The sequence below is a fragment of the Orycteropus afer genome, unplaced genomic scaffold (genome assembly GCF_000298275.1).
Source record: "Orycteropus afer afer isolate SDZICR_OR568_19922 unplaced genomic scaffold, OryAfe1.0 scaffold00640, whole genome shotgun sequence".
Taxonomy (NCBI): Eukaryota; Metazoa; Chordata; class Mammalia; order Tubulidentata; family Orycteropodidae; genus Orycteropus; species Orycteropus afer.
The window spans coordinates 951,780-970,535 of NW_006922227.1; the positions used below are offsets into that span (position 1 = coordinate 951,780).

Here is an 18,756-nt window from a genome sequence, read left to right on the forward strand (position 1 = left end):
CTGTCCTGGAGGAAGTGCAGCCAGAATGCTCCTTGGAAGCAAGAATGGCCAGACTTCGTCTCATCTATTTTGGTCATGTTGTAAGGAGGGACCATTCCCTGGAGAAGGATGTCACGCTTGGTAGGGTGGAGGGTCGACAAAAGAGGGGGAGGCCTTCAACGAGATGGATTGATGCAGTGGCTGCAATGATGAGCTCAAGTATAGCAGGGATTGTGGGGCTGGCGTGGGATAGGGCAGTGTTTCGTTCTGCTGTGCATGGGGTTGCTATGAGTCGGAAACGACTCGACGGCACTTAACAACAACAACAACAACAAGTGTGAAAACTGCTTTGCATTGTCTTTTGTGTTCTCTAAAAACCGCCAGCTTTTCTTTCTTCAGAAGAGTACTTTGTAGATTAAATACAACTGTGCTGCCTAATTAATCTTTTTGGAAACCAAATGAACTTCTTAAATGTGAACTTAAATTAATAAGAATTCTATTTTAATTGCTAAATTGTTTATTGTACAAAAGTCCTAATGATTTTTGGATATCAAGTTTGAATTCAAAAACCCACTGAATTCTAACATTATTTCTATTATTACTTCTCTCTGGTGGTGTAGTGGGTAAGGTATTTGGCTGCTAACCAGAAGGCTGGCAGTTGAAACCCACCATCTGCTTCATGGGAGGAAGATGAGGCAACTTATTTTCTTTAAGATTTACAGACTTTATGGGGGTCACTAAAGATTTACAGCCCAATGTGGGTCACTATGAGTCAGAATCAACTCAATGGCTGTGGTTTTTTTTTTTTTTTTTTAATAAACAATCATATCATGGACAAATAATACCATATGTAAATAGTGATATATTATTTCCTTTACAATTTTCATTCTCTCTATTACTTTTTCTGGTCTTATGCCATGACTGCGACCACTAGTAAAACAATGAATAGTGAGTGATTGTGAGTACCTTTCTAACGTTTCATGGCTAAGTATAATTTTCATAGAGAATTTTAATAGACACTCTTTAAGAAGTTACCTTACATTTATAGTACGCTGATTTTTTAAAATCACAAATGATGAACTTTTACTAATTCTATGGCATCTAAGCCATGTTGTTGTTATGTGTTGTCGAGTCTGACCCGACTCATAGCGACCCCTTCTTGGGTTGCCGAGGCAGTATCTCTGTGGAAGCAGATTGCCCCATCTTCCTTCCAAGGAGTGGTTGGTGGGTTTGAACCACCAGCCTTATGGTTAGCAGTCAAGTGCCTCAGGCACTATGCTACCAGAGCTCCCATGTTGTTATGTGTTGTCCAGTCGGAACCGACTCATAGCAACCCCTCCTTGGGTTTCCGAGACAGTATCGCTACGGAAGTAGATTGCCCCATCTTCCTTCCAAGGAGTGGCTGGTGGGTTTGAACTGCCAGCCTTCTGGTTAGCAGTGAAGTGCCTTAGACACTACACTAACAGAGCTCCCATAGTAATATAATATTTCTCCTTTACACCACCAATGTGATGTTACATTTATTTACACTTCTCCTAATACTGAACTATCTTTGTAATTCTGAGATAAACATTATTTTTGTTATTTTACATACTGCTGAATACACCTGGCAATACTGTTTATTTTATTTTTAATTGTTGCTTCTGTGTTCATAAGCAAGATTTACCAGGTGCTGTATCAAACCATAAAACCAAATTCATCGAGTAAATTTCAACTCATAGTGATCCTATAATATAGAGTAGAACTACCCCACAGGTTTCTAAAGCTGTAATTGAGGATAAGGTGGACCTGACCCAAGTCACAGTATTTTCAATTGTGTTATATGCATATAAAAGCTGGACAATGAATAAAGAAGACCTAAAAAGAATTGAAGCCTTTGAATTATGGTGTCAGAGAAGAATACTGAATATACCATGGACTGTCAGAAGAACAATTCTGCCTTGGAAGAAGAACAGGCAGAATGCTTCTTAGAAGTGAGGATGGAGAAACTTTATCATCTCAAATATTTTAGGTGTGTTATCAGGAGTGACTAGTCCCTGGAGAAGGACACAATGTTTGGTGAAGAAGAGGTCAGCAAAAAAGAGAAAGACCCTCAATAGGATGAATTGACACAGGGCTGCAACAATGGGCTCAAACATAGTAGTGACTGTGAGGATTGCATAGGATGAGGTAGGGTTTCATCCTGTTGTACATATAGTAGCTAACAGTCAAAACTGACTCAATGGTATTTGACAGCAACAAAAATATTTATGGAAGAAGAATGCCATTACCACTTCCTCTATTTTCTGGACAACTCTAAATTCTCATACTTTGGTCATATGATCTTTCTTGATAGTTGTAAGAATTTCATTATTCATGGAAGAATAATTCTTATAATTTTTATGAACTTTGTGTCAACTTTTTTTCTGGTAAGTTTTATCTGTAGGAATATGCCACTCTTCTTCGCAACTTTTTTTTTTTTTTTTTAGTAGCTTCATGTAAATAGCTAAATCCATTTGTTGTTATCATCCATGTTGTTCATATCTGAATCACGTCCATTTTTCCTGGACCAGCTACACAAATACATTGCTTAACATCCATTCAGGTAATGTCCAACTGTATATACATCTATCGTCCCATAAGGTGATAACAGAGTTCAGAAATCTCAATTGAAGAATGGCACATAGTGGATCTATTTTCTTAAATACTAAGATCTGGAGATCCAATCTGTTGCCCACTAGATCTCAGGATCTGCCTCTGCCCTGGCCCTTGGGTAAGTGGTGGGGGGAGTACCCATTTTTGACTGCCTGTCCTGCGGTGCTCACCTCACCTCAGGTAGGGACCATGCCAATACCATGGAGCCACCAAGGGTGATGCCCTACTGAGGTAGTTGCCCCACTCTGTTTGGGCAACTAGCATGTGGCACCCAGGCCTGAAGTCACAGTTCCTCCCACAGTGGCGGCCACCAAGCAGTCTAGGGTGCAGAAGTGACTGGATAAGGAATAGGAAAGGCAGCCAGCTGGATGGCAAGTATGCACTGCAACAGATGGGGAGGCATGGGCCAGGCATGGCTCACAGAGACCAGGCAGCAACCCTGCAGGACCAGCAATGATAAGAGTCAAAATTTCCGTGCAGTCCCGGCATGGGTCCCAGGCCCAACTAATGACCATCCTGAGCAAATCCCTCATTTAAATAATATGGCATTCACACAACATCCACATCACATAACATTCTGTTTCACAGACTGTATTGTGGACGTTAAGTGATATATACCTGGATTAGCAAGAGACTGCTTGCTATAAGAATACATTTCACATCTCACTTAGTGGTTCTTTTTAATTGGTACAGAAACTGGCTATTTCCTTAAAATATAGCCCACCCATGTAAGCCATGCCTCTTTCTCTTGCAGAACTTAATTCAGTTCAGGTGGGCTTCTACCACTACATATTCATTCCCTGATTTTTTTTTTTACAAGCTACTGCCACCAAGAGACATAATCATTACTTTCCAAAGTAAGCCACTGATTTTAAAGTGTTAACCTTTATCTGTATTTTCTGAGTTTTACCACCTTTGGGTTTCTCAGTACTACTGTCTGAGCATTCTTTTGCCATCTTCCTAGGTAACACTAGGCCCTTAAGCACTCCTTGTTCTTCTCAATGACAAAGCATCCTTCCAAAAGGAAGCTTCATACATTGGTTCTGCTGGTTTTAGCTGTTATTGGAAAAACTGACAGGAGTAAATTTTGGAAGGATGGAGTCTTCTACTTTTTTTTAGAAATTAACTTAGTAGTAGAGTCCTGAAGTTGTTCTTTATCTTGTTCTTAATTTCCAAGAGGAAATGGGAAATTTCAGAATTAAACCAGTTCTCAAAACTTTCTTTGAACGATGCTCCAAAGAAAGACTTTAGTATGAAAGGTGTAATAATGTTGTAAAAGAAGTGGAAGAAGTGTTCTCCTTTATTATTTCCAAAAAGACCTTGACTAAGAGAGGGGTAAGTCAGTCATGAATATCTGTTTAAAAATGATTCAAGGAAGTACTGGTCTGTTGACTTTTTTAAGGATGATCTGGAATTTCTGATTAAACTCATTAAATGTTTACTAGTTTAATATGGCTTCATATTTCTTCCTGAAATAATATTTGTTACTTATATTTTTCAAGAAGCTTGTTCTTCATATGAATATCTTTAAATTATTAACTACAATATTCTTTGAATTTTAAAGACTTTGTTTCTAGAGATAAGTTCATTTTTCATTTTAAACTTTTTGTGATTTTTCTTTTTTTTCTTAATCAATCTAAGTATGAATATTCCATTAATGAATCACAGAGCTTATTTTTTACAGCATTCTGTATAAAAAATTTTGTCCTCTTCTTTTATATTTTATTCTTATATGATCTTGAACACTGAAATCACTCTAGAACTTTCTTGTGTTTTTAACAAATGCATTTATAACAGCATAGTTGCCTAAAAGACTATACACTTTAGCAATATCCCAGAAGTTACAATATGCTCTAATTTTATTGCTGTTTAGCTATCAATGCTTTCTAATTTCCATTGTTTACTTTTTAAAATTTTTAACTCCCTAGTTACCTGAAAGTGCATTTTTTAGTTTAAAACATGGCTTTGTTTTTCATCCATATATTATATTGCTAATTTCTAAATTAATTGTCTTAATAAGATAAAATATAACATGGAACCTTTATTATATTGATTTTTTTTGAAACTTATATAGTTTTTCATTACGATGAATTTCATGATCAGATTTTGTAACTATCCCATATGTACTTGAAAAAATGTACAATCTTTATTTGCTTAGTTTAAGATTTATATATATATATATAAATTATATATATGTATATACTGTATGGGAGCTCTGGTAGCATAGTGGCTAAGACACTTGCCTGCTAACCAGACGGCTGGCGGTTCAAACCCACCAGCCACTCCTCGGAAGGAAGGTTGGGTAATCTTACTTCCGTAGTGATACTGCCTCAGAAACCCAAGGAGGGGTCGCTATGAGTTGGGTTTGACTTGACGGCACATAACAACAACAACATATACTGTATGCATAAATCATATATGTGTATAAATCATATTATATACATATACACATACACACAGACATGCCAACAATTAAAAGATACAGCCTTATGATATTTGTTTACTTAATTTTTTTTTTTTTTTATCTTGTCTTCAAATCAACTACTGGTAGTAATGACTGCTGTTTCCTACAATTTCTACTTGTAATACTCTCAATTTTTGCTTAATACAATTTTCTTTGATGCATACAAGTTAATCATAATACTGCCTTTCTTGGTGTACTTAACCATTACATGGTAACTCTTTCTAGCCACAAAAATATTCTTTTTGTCTTAAATTCTATTTGCCTATCATTAATACGGCTACATCAGACTCTACACAATCAGTGCTATACAGTTTTCAGAAGGGAGTGGCAATCAAGAAATCAAATTGTATCATCTAAATCCTAAAAGTTAATTTTTCCCATTAAGATTTGATTTCCATTATAGCAAAATTCTGACGGATTTTCCTAATATTCTACATGTACTATTATATAGAAAAACATGAGGAAAAAAGTCCAGTATGATAGATAACATACCAGAGACACCATGGCCCAACCAGTCTTGTTATAGATGAATTCCAGATTGTTCCTTCTTAAGTAGAGCAAACCACCAACAAGTGACACTAATAGTGCCAAAGCAATGGTGCCAGAGTAGTTGGGTGGTCTGAAAACCCGAATCTGCAAAACGGAATGAAAAATAATATTAAGTACAATAATGCTTATTTTCTTGATCATTGTCTTAGTTATCTAGTGCTGTGCTATAGAAATAACACAAACTTTTTGTCTTATTTTTCTGCTTTAACAAACAGAAATTTATTTTATCATAATTTAAGAAGCTAGAAGTCTAAATTCAGGGTTCCAGCTCTGGAAGGCTTTCTCTCTCTTTGTCGACTTCCACTGCAAGGCAAGGTCCTTATTCCTTGATAGTTGGTGATATTCAATGTGGCTTGCCATGTGTTTTCCTTCATCTATGTCTCTTTAGCTTGCTTGTTTATGTCTCTTAGATCTCAAAAGAGAATGATTTATGACCCTATACTAATATGTCTCATTAACATAACAAGACAACCCATTCCCAAATGGAATTATAATCACAGGCATAGAGGTTAGGATTCACAACACATATTTTTGAAGGATACAACTCAATCCATAACAATTCTATTCTAGTTCTTGCAATCTTCAACACAAAGAATTAAAAAAACAAGTGTCATCCTCCTTTTCATACCTGGCACTAATACTTCTTTTGCTCTAAGAGTTAAAAATCCTTACAAATGTTTCAAGTGCTACAAAGCTTTATCACATCACGGTTTTTATACACACTACAATATGGATATTTAAACCATTAAGCAAAGTGAAAGAAACCAGCTACAAAAGAACACGTATTATATGATTCCATTCATGTGAAATGTGCAGAATAGGTAAATCTACATAGACAAAAAGTAAATCGGTGGTTGTTTAGAGCTGGAGGCAGGTAAAGGGGAATATTAGGGTGATAGCTAAAGGGCATAAGGTTTCCTTCTAAGGTGATGGTGATATTCTAAAATCTAGTAGGATGATGGTTGTACATATAGGTAAAATACTAAAAAACCATTAAACATACAATGTAAGTGGTGAAATATATAGTATGTATATTTTATCTTAATATATAATTCAGATAAAATTATAGCTGTTAAAAAAGAAAGCATCATGTGTAAACTGATTGCTCTTCATTTAAGATGAATACACTCAAGCATATACAAATCCTACTTATATAGCTCGAGAGCTTTGCTGGCCTAGTGCCCAAGGCTCTGATTGCTAACCAGAAGGCTGGTGGTTTAAACCCACCAGCCACTCCTCAGAAGGAAGGTTGGGCAATCTACTGACGTAGTGACACTGCCTCGGAAACCCAAGGAGGAGTTGCTATGAGTCAGATCCAACTCGAGGGCAGTGCATTGCATTTGCGTACTTATATAGCTCAAGCCAGAGCTACTCTTGTTCACCTATGGAACATGGGATCAACTAGAACAAGGTAGGAGTAAGAGAGGGGTGTAATATTTGTAGTATTTCATATTCAAACTTTTTAAAAAGTAAATCTAATTGGTGTGAACTTACAATTTCTAAAATATGTACAGAACTTGATCTCTAATAAGGTTCCCCACTAATACAAACTAGAGCTCCTGAGAGAAAGAGCAATTTAAGGGCTAGAACAGGGCAGATACAAGATGAGCCTTTACTGCTATGCCAAAAAGTAAATAAAATTCATTAAAAAGTAATAGAAGTATATCACAAGGACAAAGGAGGCAACTGAAGGGGCTCCTACTAATCAAATCTAGGATCATTTCAGCACTAAAATAATTAAATGTAGTAATGAATTACAAACCAATAAAATGATGAGCTTTATGAGTCAATACCTCTGTGTGTGTGTGTGTGTGTGTGTAAGAGAGAGAAAGAAAAAAAAAATAAGGGCTCTTGCTTACAGTAGAATGCTAAGCATGAAACACAAATGTGGAGGGAGTGCTAGAACTGGAATATCATCCATTTTCAACCATCATGGTGAAGACTGGATTTGGTAATCCATCATCAATAGAAGATAAATCTAGGGGAAGATTTTCCTGAGTGGGATATTTGCATCATCTAATGCTGTCTCCACATAAACACTTTGCAAGGAGAAAAAACAACAATTATGCAAAATAGAAGCAGGGGGTAACACCATGAACAGATGGTCAAAATTAACATCACCAACGGGAAGTAATGGACTTCTCCAAATGTTGAGAAGCACAAAGCATGACATATGCAGTATCCTGGCCAAGAATGTGTAAGTGAATCCAATTATGAGTAAATATTATGGAAACCAAATGACAAACATTGTATTTAAAATTGAGAAAATACTATATTCTTAAAAATTTCAGTGTATTTAAAAGACAAAGAAAAGCTATGGAAAAGCTCTTGATGAAAAGAGGCTTTTTAAAAAGACATAACAACTGAATGCAATAACTAATTCTAGATAATCTCTTGAAATGAAAGTGGGAAATGTTATAAAGGATACTATTACGGATTGAATTGTGTTCCTACAAATGTTGAAGTCATAATCACAAGTACCTGTAAATGTGATCTTGTTGGAAAATACAGTCTTTGAACATGTTATCAGTAAGTTGGTTTAGTTAAGACAGTTAGTTATATATATTAAGTCCTAACCCAGTGTGAGTAGTGTCCTAATAAAAGAGAACAGACAGAAAGACCCAGACAAAGGAAGGCAGCCATGATGACTGAATTATACTACATCTACAATCTACAAGGAATCCCAGGTGCCACCAGAAGCTGGGGAAACAAACAGGAACTTTTCCCTGGAGCTTCCAAGAAAACATGGCCCTGCCAACACCCTATGTTACAACTGTGGGGAAATAAATTTCTCTTCTTAAGCCACCCAGCTTGTGTTACTTTGTTACAACAGCTCTAGGAAATGGATATAGTCTTTGGTACTGGAAAGAGGGGTACTGTTGAAATAAATACCTAAGAATATGGAAGTAGCTTTGGAATTGGGTAATGAGTAGAAGCTGGAAGAGTATTCATTTGTTTAACTCTTTATTGTGATTTGGATGAAAGTTTACATAGCAAACTGGTTTTGCATTCAATAATTAACACACATTTTGTTTTGTGACATTATTACAATCCCCACAATGTAACAGCACTCCTTCCACTGTCTCCTTGTATTTCCCTTCACCATAAAGGCTGGAAAAGTTTTGAGGCACTTGATAGTAAAAGCTTACTTTGCCCTGAAAAGACTGTTGGTAGAATTATGGACATTAAAAGTGATTCTAGTGAAAGCTCAAAAAGAAATAAGGAGAGTTGTAGAAAAAGGTTCTTTCGACATGAACAGAATACTGTGGAAGTGGTGTTGTTTTTATATGTTTCTGGTGAGGAGATGGAAATGATGAACATGTTATTGGACACTGAAAGAGAAAGGTGATGTTTGCTATAAAATGGCAAACAACATGGAAGAATTATATTAGAATGTTTTGTGAAAAGGAGAAATTATAAATAATGAACTTGGATATTTTGCTGAAGAGATTTCTAAGTGAACTGTGCAAGATGCAGCTTGTTTTTTCTTTGCTATACAAAATACAAGACGAAAGAGACAAATTAAGAAATTTTAAGCAAAAATGACTAGAATTTGAAGATTTAGAAAATTCTCAGCCTATCCATATTACCAAAATTGAAATAGCACGCTCTGGAAAGAAGATTAAAAGTATGGTCGGACAAGTGTTTGCTAAAGGAATTAAGTATGTGATATATGGATCCAATCAACCATCTCAGCAGAAAGGCTGCTGACTTAAATTAAAGGACACAGAGATGGGATGAAATAAAGTAAGGATGTAAGACTACGGGGATTCTACAGGCAGGAAATGGGTGGTGGCTGTGAATATCTGATGGCTTTCAAGAAAGGGAGGAGTAACCCTGAGAGTGGCCCTGAGATTGCTGGATTTGCTGCTGCCACCAGGCATCTAGAAGGCATGACCCAGGGAGAGGGTTGTCACCTCCTTGGTTGTGGATTATAGGGCCACCTCTATGATTTCAGAGAACAGGGCCTCTACCTTAGTTTCAGAGGGTGGGATCATACTCCTTATGGGAGAGTAGGGTAGCTGCCCTGGTGGGCAAAGAGAGGGGCACCATTTCTCAGAGGCCAAGCAGGTGAACCCAATACCCAGGGGCTGGTGTTGGGGGAAGAATCACCTAGTTTGGAATGGTGTGTGGGGCCGCCCCGAGATGGGGCATAGAGCTGTCACCTAAGGCCTCGGGTGGTAATGCTACCAGGGTAGGTCCAATGGACAGAAAATTATTTTCAAGCTTTGAAATCTAATGAAATTTGTTCTTCCCAGCTCTCTTGGAACCTTCAGGGAGAACATGGTCCTGCCAACATTGTGAAGCCAACTAATTTGTGGTACTTTTTAAAGCAGCCCCAGCAAACTAATACAGTCACTACTGATAGGTGTACTCACAAACTTGGAATATGAATGGTAGCTCAAAAAAAGTATTTCATTAATGTAAACCTGTGAAGCTGATAAGCGTATCATGCTTATGCATTTCTTAGGAAATACAATTCACCTTCAAACAGTTCAAGGAAAAATTGTGAGTGTGTGTCTGTATGGAGAAAGAAAGACAGAGACAGAGAAAAAGATAGATTTTGATTAATTCAGGGAGAGAGAAAATGAGAACGAAAAATGAAACAGTATAAAATTTTTTCAAGAGGTAAATCTGTGTAAAGGATTTATATTGTTGCTATTTGTATTATTTTTATATATGAAACTACTTTTAAGCTTGAAATTATTTCCAAATTATGAATTTAAAGTAAATCTATCAACTAAATGATTAAGTATGATTAGAGAACAACGCATAATACTTTCTCATAAAAATTCAGTATTACTCATAAAGAATTAAGTAGGACTGGTTCAATATTATCCTTAATATCTGGAACCAACTAAACAATACACCGTACAGCAGGTTATTTCCCCAAAGCTTTTAAAAAATGACAAGTTAGGAAAAAATTTTGACACTAAACTAGCAATAAAATATGACATTATTTTGCTTAAAATGATTGTGAAATAAGTGCAACTACACAATCTACACAAATACAACTATATAAGAGAGATCCATCTTCACTGGAAAAATGGGTTTACACCTTGTGGTAAATATTAATGATTCTGTATTATGTATAGAGTAAACATATTTTAAAATAAGTGGTTACAATTGTTCAATGTAGAAAATAACAATGATATTAAGAGGAAACACAACTATAAGACTTCCACCTACAGATGAGCTACCATCAACATTCTGGTTCATTTCTTTCCAGAATGAAGCTCCTGTTACACTATTATATCTATATACTATCATTGAAACTTTAAAATAAAATTTTAGATCATACTATAAGTACTATTTTTCTAACCTTGTTTTATACTTGTTATACTTTGACCTTCATTCTTTGTTAAATATACTTGCAAATCATTGTTTGACACAATGCATTTAACTATTTTTAGACATTTGATTTGCTTCCAACTTTTGCCATTAAAGTAAATGTTGTTTAAAAAAAAAAAAAAAAAAATCTCTATGACTAAGGATTTAATCATCCCTGATTATACCCTTAGGTTAAATTCTGAGAAATGCAACTGTTAAGTCAAACTGCATAAAATAAAGACATATGACATATATTATTGAAATTGTTATACCAATTTATATAGCCCTAAAGGCAGAATATGTGAATGTGTATTTTCTCAAGCAGTTCATGAAAAGTAGCTACTTTTGTCTAGAAGATAAAGATTAAACATCTAATTTTTTATTAGAATGCTTTGATTACTAACACCATCAAACAATTTCAATTTATTTACTAGCTTCTGAAATTACTTTTTCCATAAATCATATACTTTTTAATGGTTTTCAGAGTATCAATGAACTCTTATTATAAAAGCCATTTGCTTACATCTAACTCAGTCAAATTTCATCTAACATCTTACAGCTATCAAATACAGTGTTCTCTAAACAAGAAGAAATTGTTCACAAATAAAAAATACATATATACCTGTGGTCTTATTTCAATGTTCTAACAAACCAAGCTAATCAACCTATTATTAAAACATACATGAACATCTGTTCTGTCAGCAATCCATTTTGCTAGTTGTTCAGCTGCAAATCCAATTCTTTGAAGGTCAAAAGTGTCAGCTCTTTTGGGTCTGCCTTTTGGAGGAAAATGCATGAATGTAGGAGCAGAGTTCATATTGAGCTGTAAAACATGAGATTAAAAAGTACTAAATATAATATCATTACAACATTGTATACATAATATTAGTCTAACATGTTATATTATGTCTTCATGAATTTTGGAAAGATAGCATTTATTATGAAAATCCAAGGGGCTTTCCAGAGTGTCATTATTGTTTTTATTCATCTGTGGTGGCATAGTGCCTAAGGCATTTGACTGCTAACCAGAAGGCTGGCAGTTCAAACCCACCAGGCACTCCTCAGTAGGAAGATTGGGCAATCTACTTCCCTAGAGATACTGCCTCAGAAATCCAAGGTGGAGTCACTATGACTTGATAGAAGTGAGCCTGTTTTTTTTGTGTTTGGTAATATAGTATCTCTTGAATAAAAAGAACTTGTAGATTTGGCTAAGTTCTCCGAACTGCTTTAATATGCATTGTTTGTATTTCAGATGTGGCCTTTATATTTCATCAGCTACTTCATTCTTTTTCTTCCTAGAATTTTGTAATAAGAACAAAGGAGGTAAAAGTGCAAAATACAAACACCGTAAAATTTGCCAGTCCATTGGCCATTTCAGTTTTTAAGCAGTAAAATATTAGTATTTTGATGTAAATAAAATAACTATATTATGGAATTTATTTTATATATACAAGAAGACTGAATATCCTATTAAAAATTAAATATTTTTTTTTATTTTTTTAAAAATGACAGTTTTCGTATGATATAACTATAAACATATTTAACAGAGATGGGAGGAGAAATACTTATGATAATCTTTTTCTGCTCAAATCATCAATTATTTCTACTGTTTAAAATTGCCATATTTGTGAATTAATTTTTTTCTACAGATTAATTTCCATTTGATGTTTATTAATTGAATGGTGCTTATTAACAATATAACATATAAAAACATGTATTAGGTGAATATGCACTGTCAGGCATGCTGCCAAATAAATAGAAAGAGAGATAAAATTACTGCTGCTTAGATACAAAAATCTATTATGAAAAATGTCTTTAAATGAAAGGCCAGGAGATTATTAATCCTTGACTTTCAATAGTTCATCATTTCCCAATAATGAGAATGAAAAGCAAAATCAAATAACACATATGTAAGATCAAAAATGACATAAAAGTAAGACTACAGCAGTAAAAGCTAAACTAATGAAGTATTACAGTCAAGATCAAACAGCTACTGCTCTACAAGTGAACTCTGACTATAATGGTTATATTTGTATAAATAAATAATATAATAAATAATTTAATAAAGCTTCACACAGCTTAGCACAAAAGAGTTGACTACACAAAAGAAATGTGTCTCTATCAAGAATTTTTCATTTTTTAGTTTTGCAAATATAATCTATTATTCTATAATACTCTTTAAACAGTACAAGTATTAGCTCAATAGTGGGTCAGTGTTCAAGCAACTATTCTCTCCAAGAGAATGTCTACTTTATCTTTCCCCCCTATTTATTTTGGTCTTCAATCTTTTACTGTAACATAAGTAACAGACTTAACCAACTTCACTAAAAGTAAAGTAGCTGTGGGGAGAAAAAAGAAGTCCACCAGTACTATTGCTTATGTTACATACTACTACTACCAACAATAATAAATAAAGGTGCCCTGGTGGCAAAATAAGGAGCTCTGGTGGGTAGTGGTTAAGGCATTTGGCTGCTAACCAACAGGTTGGTGTTCAAACCCACCAGCTGCTCTGCCAAAGAAACATGAGGCAGTCTGCTTCTGTAAAGATTTATAGTCTTGGAAACCCACTAGGGTTATTAGGAGTCAAAATTGACTCAATGGCAGTGTATTTGGTTTTTCTTGGTGGAAAAATGGTTGAGTGCTTGGCTGTAAACTTAAAAGTTGGCAGCCCAAATCCACCATACGCTCCATGGGAATAAGATGCTGCAGTCTGCTTCCATAAAGATTACAGCCAAGAAAATCCTATGGGGCAGTTATACTCTGCCACATGGAGTCATTATGAGTCAAAATTAACTCCACAGCACCTAATAACAACAAAATTGAACAGAGAAACCCTGGTTGGGGCAAATATTAAGCATTCAACCATTAGCTGAAAGGTTGGCAATTTGGATGCACCTAGAGTTGCCTTGGAAGAAAGGCCTGGCAATCTACCTCTGAAAAATCAGCCATTGAAAACATTATGAAGCACACTTCTATTCTGACACAAATGTTGCCATGAGTTAGAATCCACTCAGTGGCAATTAACAACAACAGTAAAAAATAAGTATTTAATCAATTTTTATGTGTCAGGTACACAACTGAGCATTTTAAATATATATGTATCTTTTAAGGAGCTCTGGTGGTATAGTGGTTGAGCCATTTGGCTTGCTAATGAAAATGTCAGTGGTTCAAACCCACCATCTGCTCTGTAGAAGAAAAATGGGCAATATGCTTCTGTAAAGATTTACAGCCTTGGAAAACCAATGTGGGGGTTTCTATGAGTTGGAATCTACTCAATGGCAGTGAGTTTGGTTTGGTTTTTGGAGTTCTCTTTTAATGGTCATACGAGAAAGGCACTATTATTTTCCCTCACTTACATGTGAGATGATAAAGGTATAAAAAGATTAAGCAATTTATGAAGGTCACACATCTGAGATAAAGATGGAAAGTAAACTAGAGTCTTTTGACTCTAGACACTTTATTACTATAATATCATAATGTGTTTCTGAACACTACCTCTTTAAGAAAAAATTAGTAATATTTTTGTCATAAGAAATTTTTTATGAAATATAGAACAAATTTATTAGAAGACCAAATTATAAAAAACAAGTTGTAACATGGTACAAAAAGCATACAGACTACCAATGTATGTCTCTGTACAATAGAAATCTATCTATCTTACTCTTTTTCCCAGAAGGAAGCTCGCATATTATGGACATTTAGTAAATGCTGGTCACAACCAACGAGACATACAGTTAATAGTTCCTTTCTGCCCTGTGCTTTCCCCATTCCAGATGTTGATCATGTATTTAGCTGATGTGTGCATGAAAAAGAGCTACATTCAACATGTAAATACAAGATTACAAGGCAGCAAATTCATATTAAAGCTGAACATCTTATAATTTTAAAGTCTAAAAAAATTACTATTCAAAGGCTTCCTCTTAATTAAACTGCACAAATTCTCCCAAGAGGATTCAATCCAGGGCTATAACAAATCTTATTCCTAGTCCAGAGCTCCCTCCAACACATCATATTCACTGACACACTGGCCTATGTCAGAGATTTAGCATCATTCACCAGAGACTCAGATATAATGTTACTTTCCCAACAAGTCTCTAATAAAACAGGGATTACTAATTTTCTTCACTTGTTACTAATTATTATATAGAGACACCACATTATTGCTTACAGTGTTTTAAAACATAACTTCAACAAAATGTGTTCCATAGTAGAAAAAGAAAGCATAAGCACTTAAAAATGTTGTTAATTGTTTAACTAAACCAAAATAGGTATTTTCCTCTTTATATAGATTATAATTCCCTATAAAAATAAATAACTGCTATAACTTGTATGCATATCTGCGTGGTGAGATGAAACCTTATTGCTAAGCCTGGGACTAAGTTTTAGAAAAGAAAAAAAAAAAAAAAAAAAGTTCTAAATTTAGAATTCTGCTGTATCAAAATTAACCTGAGGAAGTTTTTGATTAAAAACAATCTTGAACTCAACTCTCTTATCTGTGCCAACAAAACTTTTTTCTTAAAATTTTATGTCTAAAGTAAATTAAAAGATTCGATGATTTTATCTAACCATGTAGTAAAATGGTTATATATTGGAACCCTACAGTCAGTAATTAGCCCAAAATCCAGAAGAAAAGCCAAACCCTCTGCTGTATAGTCAATTCTGACTCATACTGACCATACAGGATGGAGTAGAACTGTCACATAGGCAGTAATCTTCACAGAAACAAATTGCCATGTTTTTCTCCCATAAAGGGGCTGCTGGGTTTGCACTGCTGAACTTTTGGTTGGCAGCTAAATGCTTTAACCACTGCACCACCAGAGCTCCTAATCAGTCCAATAGGATTATTATGTCTCAGAAAGTTTTATTTTTTTAATCTGAATTATCTGCCAAAATTTAAAAAAAGAAATAATTCAATAAAAATAGACACATGTGTCTTTTAGTGAGTACAGATTTACTACATGTGATATCCATTCCTTCAAAAGACCTAATAGTCAGCTGGATTTCTACTGATACCAGGCATGCCCTCTCCAGTTTGCAACCCACCTCACACCATACTGTTTACTCAACAATGAGACCAAAGGTCAGCTGCCATGGTGCTTTGATGATTTTATTCCTTACAGCAGTTAGGAGAAAAGTCAATTCTGAATGTTTCTATCAAATATGTTTTTAAAAAGCCAAGAAAGATTTTGTTTTAATAAAAATGGGAGAAACCATATTTATTTGTGCAAATAAAGAACATACTAAGGTACTGGTATATAAACAGCTGGGATGAGCAGAAGGTGGGTGTTTGAGTGCGTGGATGCACCCTAGAGGCAAGACCACAGTAAGCCAGCACAGGACCAGCTGAAGGTGGGTGTTTGTGTGCGTGGAGGCACCCCGGGAGCAAGGGCACAGTAAGCCAACAAGGGACCAGTGGAAGGCGGTGTTTGCGTACATGGAGGTGCCCTGGGGGCAAGACTGCAGTAGGCTAGCCAGGAGCAATGGAAGACAAGTGTTCATGTGCATGGAGTACCCCAAGGGTAGTCCGGGTAAGTGAGCAGGGCACAAAAACCAGGAAATGAGCGGAAATGTTTGGAACAGCTAAAGGAGATAAACCTGTCTGTCATTTGTTATACCGTGGCTTAAGTGTTGTTTTGAGGCTGAAGGTTATGCCACCAATGTTTCAAATGCCAGCAGGGTTACCCATGGTAGCCAGCTTTCAGCTGAACTCCCATCTAAGACAGACTCGGAAGAAGGAAGAGACCATCTACTTCTCAAAACTGGCCAGTGAAAACTTTATGAATAGCAGTGAAACACCATCTAATATATTACTGGAAAACTTTATGAATAGCCCTGAAACACTATGTGATATAGTGCCAGAAGATGAGCCTGCCTCAGGTTGGAAGGCACTAAAAATATGACTGGGGACAAGCTGTCTCCTCAGAATAAAGTTGACCTTGATGTAGATATAGTAAAGCTTTCAGATTTTCATTTTGCTGATGTAGTATGACTCAAAATGAGAAGAAACAGCTGCAGACATCTATTAATAAACGAAACATGGAATGTACGAAGTATAAACCTAGGAAAATTATAAGTTGTCAAAAATAATATGGAACACATAAAGATCAATAATCTAGGTATTAGTGAGCTGAAATGGACTGGTTTTGAACATTTTGAATCAGACAATCATATGACCTACTATGCCAGGAATGATAAATTGAAGAATGGTGTGGCACTCAGCATCACAAAGAATGTATCAAGATCCATCCTGAAGTAAAATGCCATCAGGATAGGATAATATCTTTATATCTACAAGGAAGAACAGTTCATACTACTATTATTCAAATTTACACACTAACAACCAAAGCAAAGATGAGGAAATTGATGATTTTTTACCAACTTCTCGAGTCTGAAATTGAACAAACTAGCAATCAAGATGTGTTACTTATCACTGGTGATTGAAATGCAAAAGTTGGAAACAAAGAAGAATCACCAGTAGTTGCAAAATATGGCCTTGGTAGGTAAAAGAAATAACACTGGAGATCACATGATAGAAATTTGCAAGACCAATGACATACTCATCACAAATACCTTTTTTCAACAACACAAATGGCAGCTACATGGATTTTGCCAGATGGCGTACATGGTAATCAGATTGACTAAATCTGTGGCAAGAGGTGATGGAAAAGCACAATACCTTCAGTCAAAACAAGGCCAAGAGCTGACTATGGAAGAGACCGTCAATTGCTCATACGCAAGTTCAAGATGAAGCTGAAGACAATTAAAACAAGTCCACAAGAGCCAAAATGTGACCCAGAATATATCCCTCCTGAATTTACAGACCATCTAAAGAACAGATTTGATGAATTGAGCACCAATTACCAACAACCAGAGGAATTGTTGGATGCTATCAAGAATATCATCCATGAAGAAAGCAAAAGGTTATTAAAAAGACAGGAAAGGAAGAAAATACCAAAATGGATATCAGAAGAGACTCTGAAACTTGCCCTTAAATGGACAATAGCTAAAGCAAATGGAAGAATCAACAAGGTAAAAGAAATGAACAGAAGATTGCAAAGGGAAGTTCAAGAAGACAAAGTCAATTATTATAATGAAATATACAAAGTTCTGGAATTAGAAAACCAAAAGGGAAGAACTCACCCAGCATTTCTCAAGCTGAAAGAACTGAAGAATAAATTTAAGCCTCAAACTGCAATAATGAAAGATTCCTTGGGCATATGTTGAATGATGCAGGAAACATCAAAATGGAATACACACAGTGAGTGTACCAAAAAAAAAAAAAGGTGTAGACAATCATCCATTTCAGGAGATGGCATAGGATCAAGAACCAATGGTACTGAAGGAAGAAGTTGAAGCCACACTGAACGAATTAGCAAAAAACAAAGGTCCAGAAACTGACAGAATACCCATTGAGATCTTTCAACAAATGGATGTCGCGCTGGAGGCACTCATTCGGCTATGCCAAGAAATTTGTACGACAGCTACCTGGCCAACTGACTGGAAGAGACCCATATTTGTACCCATTCCCAAGAAAAGTAAAACCACAGAATATGGAAATTATCAAACTATACCATTGATATCAGAAGCAAGTAAAATCTTACTGAAGATAATTAAAACACAGTTGCAGTACTTTATTGACAAAGAACTTCCAGAAATGCAAGCTGGATTCAGAAGAGGACTTGGAGCAAGGGCTATCACAGCTGATGTCAGATGGATCTTGGCTCAAAGCAAAGAATACCAGAAAGATGTTTACTTATGTTTTATTGACTATGCAAAGGCATTTGATTGTGTGATCATAA

At 35.5% G+C, this 18,756-nt stretch overlaps 1 protein-coding gene across 1 annotated transcript in view; it reads right to left on the bottom strand.

Moving 5' to 3' along the window:
- The window catches only part of LOC103210706 (tumor suppressor candidate 3), a 322,221-nt gene that overhangs the window by 196,327 nt on the left and 107,138 nt on the right, over positions 1–18,756 (bottom strand). Inside the window, exons 4-5 of the mRNA XM_007956618.2 lie at positions 11,640–11,780; positions 5,570–5,710 (exon numbers count right to left, since the gene is read on the bottom strand). Of these exons, the coding sequence (XP_007954809.2) occupies positions 5,570–5,710; positions 11,640–11,780 (282 nt within the window). The remainder of the gene's footprint in view (positions 1–5,569; positions 5,711–11,639; positions 11,781–18,756) is intronic.